We start from the raw sequence: 12,648 nt of genomic DNA, 5'->3' as shown, positions 1-12,648 counted from the left end.
TGGAATATTACTCAGCCATAGAGGGGACTGGGTTCTTGCCATCTGCAGTGGCATCGATGGACCTGGAGAGTACTGTGCTGAGTGGAGTGTCAGACAGAGAAAGACAGATGCAATGTAATTTTGCTTATATGTGGAATCTAAAGAACAAATAAAACAGAAACAAACTCATAGATACAGAGAACATATTGATGGTTGCCAGATTGAGAGAGGAGGGTGAGTGACAAAGGGGAAGGGATTAAGAGGTACAAATTGGTTGTTACACAGTCATCATGGGGATGTAAGGTATAACATAAGGACTATAGTCAATAATATTGTAATAACTATGTATGGTGTCATATTGGTACTAGATTTGTTGGGGTGATAGATGGGAGGGAGTTAGGGGAACAGGGTGAAATAGGTGAAGGCATTAAGAAGTACAATTACAAAACAGTCCTGAGGATGTAAAGTACAGCATAAGGAATATAGTCAATAATATTGTAATAACTGTATATGGTGCCGGGTGGGTACTTGACTAGTCAGGGGATCACTTCTTAAATTATACAAATGTCTAACCACTATGCTGTATACCTGAAATTAATATAAAATAATATTGAATGTCAGTTGTAATTGAAAATTTTCAAAGTGGCAGGTGGGGTGGAGAATGAAGAGGGATAAGAGGTAAATTTCCAGGTATAAAACAAATAAATCATGGGATGTAATGTACAGCATGGGGAATATAGTCAATAATACTGTGATAACATAGTACAGTGTCAGATGGTTGCTGGACTTATGGTGATCACTTCTTTCAGTATATAAATGTTGAATAACTTTGGTGTATACCTGAAACTAATATGATATTGTATGTTAGCTATATTTTAATAAAAATCTTTAAAAAGTAAAATAAAATAAATTGAAAAAAGTTAATGGTCAAAAACAGAAAAAAATACATTTTTTAATGTTAAAAAAAGAAATTGAAAAGACAACCCACTGTTTGAGAGAAAATATTTGTCAATCATATGTTTGATAAATAATCTAGTATCCAGGATATGAAAAGAACTCTTAAATTCAACAACAAACAACAACCATACTTAAAAATAGCAAAGGACTTCAACAGGCATTTCTCCAAGGAAGATATGCAAGTAGCCAACAAATACATGACCATCAACATCACTAGTTAGCAGGGAAATGCAAGTCAAAACCATAATGAGATATCACTTCACACCTAGTAAGATGATTATAATTTTTTTAAATACAGAAAATAAAAATTGTTAGCAACTATGTAGAAAAATTGGAACCACATTTCTGATGGGAATGTGAGATGGGACAACCACTATAGAAAACATTTTGGTGGTTCTTCAATAAGGTAAACATAGAACTACCAAATAATCCAGCAATTCCACTACTGGGTAGGTACCCAAAAGAATAAAAATAGGCAATTAACAAAAACTTGTACATCAATGCTCATAGCAGCACTATTTATAGTAGCCAACAGGTGAAAATGACCCAAATTTCCATCAACTGATAGAGAAACAAAATTTGGTCTACCCATACAATGGAATATTATTCAGCCATAAAAAAATAAAAGTACTGATACATGCTGCAACATGGATGAACCTTTAAAACATACTAAGTAAAAGAATCCAGACATAAAGGCCACATATTGTATGATTCCATTTATATGAAATACCCAGAATAGGCAAATCCATAGAGACAAAAAGAACATATTAGTGATTGCCAGAGTATTGGAGGGAAGGGTGAATTGGGGGATGGGTACTGAATTTTCTTTGGAGTGATAGAAATATTCTGGAACTAGATAGTGGTGAATCCACTAAATGCCACTAAATTTTACACTTTAAAATGCTTAAGGTGGTAAATTTTGTTTTATATACATTTACCACAATAAAAAGAAACCAGAAGACACATATATTACCACAAAAAGAGTGATGAACTCACAGCTGATTTCTAAACAAGAATGAAAATCAGAAGACAATGATATCTACATGACACTAAAAGGAAGAATCTGAAACCTCTCCAGAAAAAGACAATCAAGTAACAATTTCTTTCATGCATTAAAGCAATAACTAAACAAGTTTCCAACATACGAGTGGTTTTACCACCCATTAAGATCCTGCCAACATAAAAAATAAGAGTATACTTATTAACCTCATGTAAGTAAATTTGAAAAATTAGGTAAAATGGATAATTCCTAGTAAATATAACTTACCTGAGAAGGAATAAGAAACCTTGAAACTCCTATAACCTTCGAGAAATTGAATTGGTGTTCAAAAATCTCCCTACAAAGAAAACTCCAGGTCCAGATGGTGACTCTAAATAACGTGCCAAATTTTCAAGGGATACACAATACCAATATTACAAAGATTCTTCCAGAGAATGGAAAAAAGATTGTGCATTATCCAATTTTTTTTATGAAGAGAACAAAACCCAACAAGGACAATTTTATTAGAAAGGAAAATAATAGGCCAATTTTATTAATGAACATAGATCTGAAACAAAATATTAGTTGCATTTATCCTAGGAATGCAAGGTTGGCTTAACATTAGAAAATTAATATAATCCATCACATTAATGGACGGAGGGATTATATGACCAATGAATGCTGAAAAAACATTTCATAAAATTCGACATTGGTTTAATGGGGAAAAAAAGCAAACTAAGACTAGAAGAAAAATTAATTAATCTGATAAAGGTTATTCACAATAATCTTATAGGAAATATATTTTAGCTGAAACACAGGAAGCTTTCCCTTTGAGATTAAGATAAGGATTCCCACTGTACCAATTATGTATTGCTGTATAATAAACTACACCGAAACCTGGTCACAATTTTGTGGATCAGGCATTTAGATTGATCTGGCTGGCTGGCTTGTCTGTGATCCATGTAATATCAGTGGGGATGGATGGATGGATCCTCTTCCTAGATGGCTTGAAAGTATGTGGTACTAGAGGTGACAGGTTTGGAGAGGCACTGCTTCTAGTGAAGGAGGATACGCACATTGGAGGTGATGAACAACAACAACAACAAAAAGGCAAGTGGTGGAGATTAAGTGTCTTATAAAAGCAAAAACAAATCATAGGAAACAAATTTCTTTCTGTCCCACCTATTAAAGAAACTGCACTTCACTTTACCAACAGTAGAAGGGGCTCATGGACTAAGAAATCTAATTAGCCACCCAAGCCTCTTATTTCTGCCTACATGAAATCACCTCTTGTTGCTGAAACAAGAAAATATAAGGAGTTTCTAAATAAACAGAAAATGACAAATAAGATAAAAGGTGTTATTGTTCTTGATTGTTCATTCCCTCCTTCCTTGAAAACTCCATTGACTTCATTTTGATGAATGGAACGTAAGTAGACATGACATACACCACTTCCAAACAGAAGCTTTAAATGTAATTGCATGTCTGACTCAGTCTCTTGTGCATACTCCTTCTGCCATCAGATAAAAATGTAGAAGAATTTACAAAATTAGGAAATCAATTTGCAACTACCAATATATTATTTAATGGCTTGTAAGGAACTTCAAAGGATGATAAAACCATTGAATGATAGCTTCATGAAGAACAGAATATTTACATGGTCTCAAAGTATCACCTCACACATTGTTAGGAAAAGGAAATGGCTACCTTTATTACAGAGAGATCTAGTGGAACTTTGTATCATCAGTAATGAGACAAACTGGCATCATGTGTCTCCTGATGTGATGTGGTGGGAAGGACACATTACCTACTTAGTATTCTCATTAAAAATGTTTAACCAAAATCAAATAATGAGAAAGCGGTCACACAAATTTAAAATGTGGGATATTCTACAACTTTTTGAAATGTCATGAAGGACCAAAAAAAGATCAGAGGAAAAAAAAAAAAGATCAGAGGGCAGGAGTCTGTTCTAGATTAAAGGAGATTCAAAGAGATATGATAAGTAAATGCAATGGGAGATCTTTTATTAAATCCTGGATTGGAAAAACTGTATAAAGGATATCATTGTGATATCAACAGTATATTTGTTGGGTATAATAGTGTTATTCTGTGATTATGTAGAAAAATAACCTTATTTTTAGGTTTGGCACGCTGAGGTATTTCAAAGGAAAATGCCATGATGTTTATAACTTCCTTCCAAGGGGTTCAGAAAATATGTGTGTGTGTGTGCGTGCGTGTGCATTTGTGTGTATTTGGAGAGAAAGAAAGTAAATATCTCAATATATTAACAATTGATGAGTCTAGTTGAATGAGTTGTGTTCATTGTATTGTTCTTTTAATGTCTTAAGATTGATAATATTTCAAAATAAAAACTTGAGTGGAAATAACAAGGAATAAGTCTCACAAATGTACAAGCCTCCAAATATACCATAAACTTTTGTCAAAGAATCTCAGAACGGGGACCTTGATGTTTCTCAAAAGTTTCCTCCAACTTTAACAAAAGTTTATAGTATATTTGCCATGTATATACATTATGCTCTATATTCTACAAGTGGAAGATAGACCAGTGACCAAGGTCTCTGTCCTCATGGAGCTGACATTTGGTGATGAAAGCAGAGGGAACAGTCAATAACCACAGAACAGATAAATGAGATGATATTGAATGCTATGAAGAAAAAGAACAAGTTGAGATTTAGAGTCAACAAGAGTCCTATCTCAGTTGGCATCAATCTCTCTAAAGAGATGACATTTAAACTAAGACCCAAAGGATAAAAAAGGGCTAACAGAAGGGGTAAGAGCATTCCAAACAGAGGGAAGCACACATACAAAGACTCTCAGGTTAAAAAAGAATTAGCGCTGTCCAGAAACTAAAGACAAAGGCTTCCACAGCAGGCAAGCAGGGTGCTCTTAACAATAGATGTTACATCCGCTTTCCCTGGCCATGTTGGAGAAACATATTTTTTTTCTCTGTTCGATGACTGATAAATGCTATCTTTCCTCTTTCAGGTTTTTCAGGGAAATCAAGACTCCTTCACACCTGTGCTGAACTCTCTAGACCCACCGCTATTGACACGCTACCTTAGGATTCACCCACAGAGCTGGGTGCACCAGATTGCCCTACGGCTGGAGGTTCTGGGCTGCGAGGCACAGCAGCTGTACTGAGCACGACAAGAAATAAAGTATGGGACCTTGGGCATTTTCAAGGGAATAGTTCTGAGATATTCAAAAATTCTCCTAATCCAATAAAACCACTATAACGTAGAATTCCCTCCATAAAATGTAGTAAAATACGATTGTTTATGTAGTATACAGTCTTATAGGATAGTTTTAAGTGCCCTCCCACCCCTATTAACATGGTACCCCCAGGATAAACAACCATCCCACTCTGGCCTAGACTGACCTGGTTTTAGCAAAGCCCTGGCAGTCCCCTTGCCCCTCCACCCGGGGCCAAGCCATTTGCTAACTCCAGTCCAACAGTCCTCCCAGACTTGCCTTCTACCTCTGAGCCTGGCCTCCGGGTTACTTCCTGATCCATGCTGTCACCAGTGCCATCATTTTTCTATATATTTAAACTATACAGTCCAAACAGATGCTGCCCAAAGCCTTCCAAATTAATTATCATTATTCTTGTGTTTTCTGGGAATGTTGCACCCTATTTAACTCTTGAGCATTTGCTGCAGCTTCTCCCAGATTGGTCCTTCCTTTCAATGTAGTTAGGCAATAAGAAATGAGGAAACCCATCTGGAAAGCATTGTCCTCCTGACAAATTAGGTCTCTCACACAGCCACCACTTCCTCTTTTGTAGAAAAACGATGTGTTTAAAGTTGGCAGATGATATTCATGATGTAAGCATTTCAGATTAGGCTTCGTACATTTAAAATAATACTCTCGCTTTTGAATTATCCGTGTCAAGCCATGGAACAAAACATATTTGGGGATCATATCATCACAGCCTTGAAGTTAAAAGGCAAGTCATTTGGACAATCTGCAAAATGGAAATAACATAAGAACTACTACATTAAAGTCTATTTTTTGCCTCCTTAAGGACAGAAATAATTATCTAATTCAGTCATCTGGGGGCATTGCTGGTGGTACATTCTTATCTCAAAATCTGTTGTTCGTAAACTGAGTCTCATTGGTGGGATTCAAGAGCCTCCAAATCCCCTGAATTAGATACAACATTATGAATGCATGTGTGCATTTTTCTGGCAGGAGTGTCCAAAGATTTAATAAGATTTTAAAGGATGAATGGTTTTAAAAATCTCAGAAGGATGTGGAAATAAAGCCATTGATTTGGTCTTAATTGTAATCAACAACAGCAAAATAGGTTAGGATCAGAAGAAAAGTATCGGGAATCTTGAAATAAAATGACAATGTCCCCGTAAAATGGTGGTGGCCAAGAAGGTAATAATTACGATAGGCTTCTAAAGGACATATTTTTAATATTTCCACAGAAAAATGAGGGAAATCCATGGCTATCTGGGATAGGAGATACATCATAATTCTAATAATGCATTCATTTTACTCCCTTTGTAAGCTAATTTCCTGCTAAAATGACACAACAGAAATGTAACAGGGAAATTCTATACCAGGACTGAAAACTACAATCCCACTAACATAGTTGAAATACCAGGAAGTCAGAAGAAAATTGATCTGATTAAAGCAGAGAGAAAACACCCCAGTTTACCAGTTCCACCCACAAAAGGAACCCCACCTGCTCCACGGCTGATAGATAAGGTTTTGAAGAATTGACTGCTTCTTACATATGCCCGCCCCCATCACTATGACACACAAACATCTGGAAACATCAAGGGGACTAGAGGCAAGGACAAACCATAGATCAGGCAGAAGAAACATCCAAAGTTTACAATTCAGGGCAATTTGAAAACAGTTCTTAGGATAAGAAAAAAATTCATTGCAATATCAGAAAAGGCAAAAGAATAGTTTTTTGTTTTGTTTTGTTTTCTACACTAGAGCATTTTCTAATAATCCTGCTTGACCCTGATCTGACCCTTTTGGGGACTGTACCATAGCTGTCACAGTATAATCACAATCCACAACTAATTAAGGTGCAAATGTTTTATAGTCTTATAAGATTCTGTTAAGGTTAGAGGATAATTTACAGAAATCAATAAGTTGTTTTTCTTTATAGCTTCATAGAGAACTTAACCCCAAAGGTGATATGGTTTTATTTTCTGCAAAAGGTTAAACACTCTTATCTCTAATTTAATAATCTTGTTTTGACATTTTTTTCCTATTGACTATACATATACATCTCTGTTTCTCACATGTCCTCGAAACCAGCTCTTTTGTCTTTGTGCCGATTTCCTCAATAAGTGGTTAAATAAAACATGGACATATACAAACAAATGCCTTTGAGAGTTGTGTTTTCACACTGGAAATAAAAATGTGAACAGTGATATTAAAAAAAAACAAATAGAGGTACTGAATGGTAGGATGGACACTTTAGAAAAACAAATTAGTAAGTTAGAAAACCAGATTTAAATTGAACTCAGAGTAAAAAGTGATATCATTTATGAGAGATGAAATAAAATTTTAAAAATTAGAAATGAAGCCTTGATCCAGTAGGAGAGCTTATATAGAAAGAGACTGAGAGAGCAAGAGGGCATTGCTGTTCAATGGATATAGTTTCAGTTATGCTAGATGAATAAATTACAGAGGTCAGCCATGCAACATTGTTTCTATAGTTACAATAAGGTATTGTGTACTTCAAAATTTGTTGAGAGGGTAGATCTCGTGTTAAGTGTTCTTACCACAATCAAAATTGAATGTCCTGAAGGAAGGATCAGGGTGAATGTGGTCAAGTAAATCAATAGTAGAAAATGTCTTTGAGATGAAATAAGACAAACTTGAGTCTTCAGATCAGTCATGAATTAAAGAAGGACCAGAACAGAACATAGTCTGGGACCAATGTTAAATTTCAGGGATAATGTAGAAGAATGAGATTGTGCATTGTTTACTGGCATAAAGGTGGTCAAGTAGGAAAACACACTTTTTTCCCCCTTCTTCCACCTCCCCCACCCCCACTCCGGTTCAAGCTAAAAAACACACTTGTTCATGCCAGAAAATCTATGCCATTTTGTAATGCTGATTGAGTTATTTATAAGAACACTCAGATCACAGCAAGTTAATTATCAGAAGATTGGTGAGCAAATTCAATCTCCTATGATAAATACAGCTTGTAACTTTAAGTGAACCCATATAATTTTATGTCATAAACACTTTATCAAACATAACCTCAAGATTACAAGTCAACAATTTTTGAAAGCTATTAAAACAAGCCTATCTTTCAATGTTATAGAAAAGCTCTATATACTTTTTAGTAAACAGAGTTTATGGAAACCCAACTTTATGATGACAAGATACAAATTAAGAATAGACTTAACTTTAATGTTCATGAACTGATTGTAACTATTCCTAGGCTCATTCCTTGTCTGTCTAATCCAAGGGCAATGAGTGACACAGCACACCCAGAAATTTGTGGGTATGATTTCATCCACATTGCTAACCAAGACTGAGACTTTCAGTCATGCGCTTTTTTATTTTATAAGGAATAAAATGTTCAAAACATCCTGTCAAGATAGATCACCTACAAAGGAGAAAGATTTCGTGTGATATCAGTTGTGGTCATCTGTTGTTGTTTTTTTTTATCTACCTAGCATCCCTTCCTTTGGGAAAGTGCTCCTCTCACATTCCTACTTGGTCCATGTTTTATGAACCAAGATTACTTTTTGGTCCTTAACAAAAAAAGTTGGGTTTCTGTCACTTGTAACCCAAAGAGTACTTTCTAAACTTCATAATTCTCGATTGCAATCTTCAATTCAAGAAAACAGTAAGGAAGCATTTACATAGATGTGAAGAAAACATTTCCTCGACGCAATCCAAGAATTGTTCCAACCTAAGTTCATATATATATATATGAACTTTGTGATCCAGTGGGGTAACTCTTAGGACTAAATTCAGCAGGGGCGACTATGGCAGCTCAACCCATTAACCCTCCTTTTATAAGTTCTCTAGCGGTTGTGACAAACCAGAATCCTGGAGAAGCTGTTTCAGAATGTAGTGAACCTAATGTGAGAAATAAGTGGGTTTGAGCAGTGCAAGAGGTAAACCATAGCAGATGTTGTTGTACCTCTTAGATCATTTGGGATCCCTTTTACCGGTTCAGTGTTTGCACTCAACCCCCAACTACTGTGACTAGAGCCTTCCACTTGCAACGTTCTCCAGGCAACTGCCCTTGGGCTATCTTAGCTGCCTGACTCAGATGTACCTGAGGGTTATTCAATCTGCCCGCCACTCCTGACAGACCATGGCCAAGAACTGACTGAATCAAGGGTACAAATCTTGGATCCTAAAGGCAGAACAGGCTCTGAGGTGCAAATTATACTCCAGTGCACCCTGTGAAATCAAGCTGAAGCTACATTTAATCTGAAAGCACAATTTTGTGTCGCTCCTTCTTCTCCCTATCCTGCTTCCCTCACTCCCTTACTGGGTTTTTCTGAGTGTACCTCCTTCAATAAATTATAGGCACAGGAATTCCCACGTCTGAATCCGCATTTAGGCCACCTAAACTTAAAACACTTCGATTATCAAGTTCTAAATACCTGTGCTAATTTTTCATTGAAATTTCATTATATCCATTGATTAACTTATGGATTACTGAAATCCTTACAATATGGAGTCATTCTATTAAACACTGGAGTGAGGAGTAGCCTCTAAGATAGTCCCAATGATCCCTGCCTTCTGGTATTCATGCTCTTGTGGCATTTCATCATCCCCAATAGTGTGGGACTGTAAACTGGTGCAGCCATTATGCAAAATAGTCTGGAGGGTCCTCAAAAAATTAAAGACAGAACTACCTTATGACTCAGCAATTCCACTTCTGGGTATTTTTCAAAGAAATCCAAAACACTTATTTGAAAAGCTACATGCACCCCTATGTTCACTACAGTGTTATTTACAATAGCCGAGATATGGATACAACCAAAATTCCCAACAATAGACAACTGGATAAAGAAATTGTGATAGATAGATAGATAGATAGATAGATAGATAGATAGATAGATAGATAGATAGAGATAGAGATAGAAATATGACTGTTACGGACCTAGAGGGGATTATGCTAAGTGAAATAAGTCAGACTGAGAAACAGAAATACCATATGGCCTCACTTATATGTAGAATCTAAAGAACCAAATAAACAAACACAATAGAAACAGATTCATAGATACAGAGAACAAACTGGTGGTTACTAGATGGGAGGGGGCTTGGAGGACTGGATGAAAAAGGGGAAAGGGATTAAGAAGTACAAATTGGCAGTTACAAAATAGTACTGGGATGTAAAGTACAGCATAGAGAATATAGTCAATAATATTGTAATAACTATCTATAGTGTCAGGTGGGTACTAGGTTAACTGAGGGGATCACCGCATAAATTATATAAATATCTAACCACTATGCTGTATACTTGAAACTAATATAAAATAATATTGAATGTCAACTGTAATTGAAAATAAATAAATTTAAGAAAAAGAAAATCACTTCACATCAATTGACCATAAATGTTTATGTTTCACTGTGGACTCTCAATCCTATCCCATGGATCTATATATGTCTGTCTTTATGCCAGTAACACACTGCTTTGATTACTGTAGTTTTCAGTAAGTTTTGAAATTCAGAAGTATGAGTCTTCCAACTTTGTTTTTCTTTTTCAAGGTTGCCTTGACTGTTTGGTATCCCTTGCAATTATAGATGAATTTTCAGATCAGGTTGTCCATTTCTGATAAAAAAAAGGGCAGGGGAGACTGTTGGGCTTTTGCAGAAATTGCATTGGATCTGTAGATTGCTTTGGGGAGTACTGCCATCTTAACAATATGAAGTCATTCTATTCAATGTATATGTATATATGTATATATATATATATATATATATATATATATATATATATATATGTGTGTGTGTATGTATATATATACATATATGTATATATATATATATTTTAAACAAGTAAATAAAATTGTTATTATTCCCAGACTAAACATGGTTGTGAATGTTGAAAATCCAAAGTAATCTACAGATAAGTTATTCAAATTAATAAATCAGTTTAGCAAGCTTTCTAGACAAAAGTTTAATGTGAAAATTATGTCTATGTACCAGCAACAAAGTTAAAAACAAAAACATCAAATACCTAGAAATAAATCATATGAAAGATATCAAAGAACACTATTTTGAAAACTGTAAAAAAAATCACTTCTCGGCCTTTTGGCTAAGATCAAGTGAAAACTGTAAAATTTTATTGAGAGACATCTTAAAAGACCTTAAAAACTGGAGGGATAGATTATATTCAAGGATCAGAAGAGTCACTATCATAAAGATGTCAGTTCTGAAACTGATCTAGATTCAACACAATCTCAATCTAAATTCCAACATTTTTTTCCTTGTGGAATTCAAGCACGTGAAAATGTAAAAGGCCAAGAATGGTTTAAATATTCCTGATACAAGATAGCAAGATTTATTTTAAAGCCACAGTAACTTATTGTGGTATTAGAACAAGGATAGACCAATAGACCGTTTTAGAGTCCAGAAGTAGACCCATGTATACATGGACACTTAATTTATGACAAAACAGCTCTCTGGAACAGTGGTACTAGGTCAATCAGAAACCCATATGAAAAAGAAAAATTTGACCTCTTTCTCACACCATACCAAAAAAAAAAAAAAAAAAATCAGTTCTAGAGGAATGAAAGCTCTATAAAGAGTAAACAGTAAAACTTCTAGGAGATGACAGCCTTGGGTCATGCACAAGTTTCTTGAAGGAAAACCACTGATCATGAAGGAAAAGACTGAAAAATTTGATTAAATTTAGATTCAGATCTTCTGTTCATCTGTGGAGTTGGAAAAAAATATTTGCAGTATGTACAATTGACATATGAGTGTGTAGCAGGTGAAACTCTCTTATGCTGTTCATGGTATAATTATTTTGGAAAATAATCTAGCATTATCTACTAACGTTGAGCATACAAATACCCTATGGCAATTCTGTTGGGTAATGACCTAGGAGTAGAATTGCCATGTGAACCAAGAGACAGGTAAGCACTATGCACAACTGCTCCAAACTGGAAACAATCTTTATTGTATGTATCTCTAAGTGACTCATTTTAATTGCTGTATAGTATTCCATTATACCACAATTCATTTATCCATTGCTTTTCTAATAGAACCCTGATTGATACGTCATTTATGCCAGCTCTTCTATGGAAGTGATAATCTTTTTCAAAAAAATAATTTGTAAGAGTTTTTTGTATGTTAAGGACCTTAAACTATTACCTGCCATATATGTTATGAAATGCACTACCTCGTTTGACATTAATTGTCTGTCTTTCTTTACAATATTTTGCTGTATGAAAGTTTCACATTTTATGCAATTTATTTATCAGTATTTCATCTGTGGCTTTTTGGTTTTATGACATGCTTAGAGTAGCTTTTTTCACATTAAGATAATATAACTATCCACCCATGTTTTATTCCAATATGTATATGGTTTTATTTTTGTTTAGTCCTTAATCCATCTAGAATTTATTTTTGTGTATAGGGCTCTCACTGTAATGCATCCAAATGAATAGATGATCACATTAAACCATCTCTCTTCTCCCTACTGATATAAAATGCCACCTTTATCATCTATTAAAGTTTCATATATACACTACTGTAAG

At 35.0% G+C, this 12,648-nt stretch overlaps 1 protein-coding gene across 1 annotated transcript in view; it reads left to right on the top strand.

The window, feature by feature from the left end:
- The window catches only part of F8 (coagulation factor VIII), a 120,405-nt gene extending 113,120 nt beyond the window's left edge, over positions 1-7,285 (top strand). The window contains exon 26 of the mRNA XM_019716077.2: positions 4,922-7,285. Within this exon, the coding sequence (XP_019571636.2) occupies positions 4,922-5,077 (156 nt within the window). The 3' untranslated portion in view covers positions 5,078-7,285. The remainder of the gene's footprint in view (positions 1-4,921) is intronic.
- Positions 7,286-12,648: the final 5,363 nt, after the last annotated feature.

Source organism: Rhinolophus sinicus, chromosome X, assembly GCF_036562045.2.
Source record: "Rhinolophus sinicus isolate RSC01 chromosome X, ASM3656204v1, whole genome shotgun sequence".
NCBI lineage: Eukaryota > Metazoa > Chordata > Mammalia > Chiroptera > Rhinolophidae > Rhinolophus > Rhinolophus sinicus.
The sequence above is the reverse complement of the archived record's forward strand: the minus strand, read 5'-3'. Positions and strand labels throughout refer to the sequence as shown.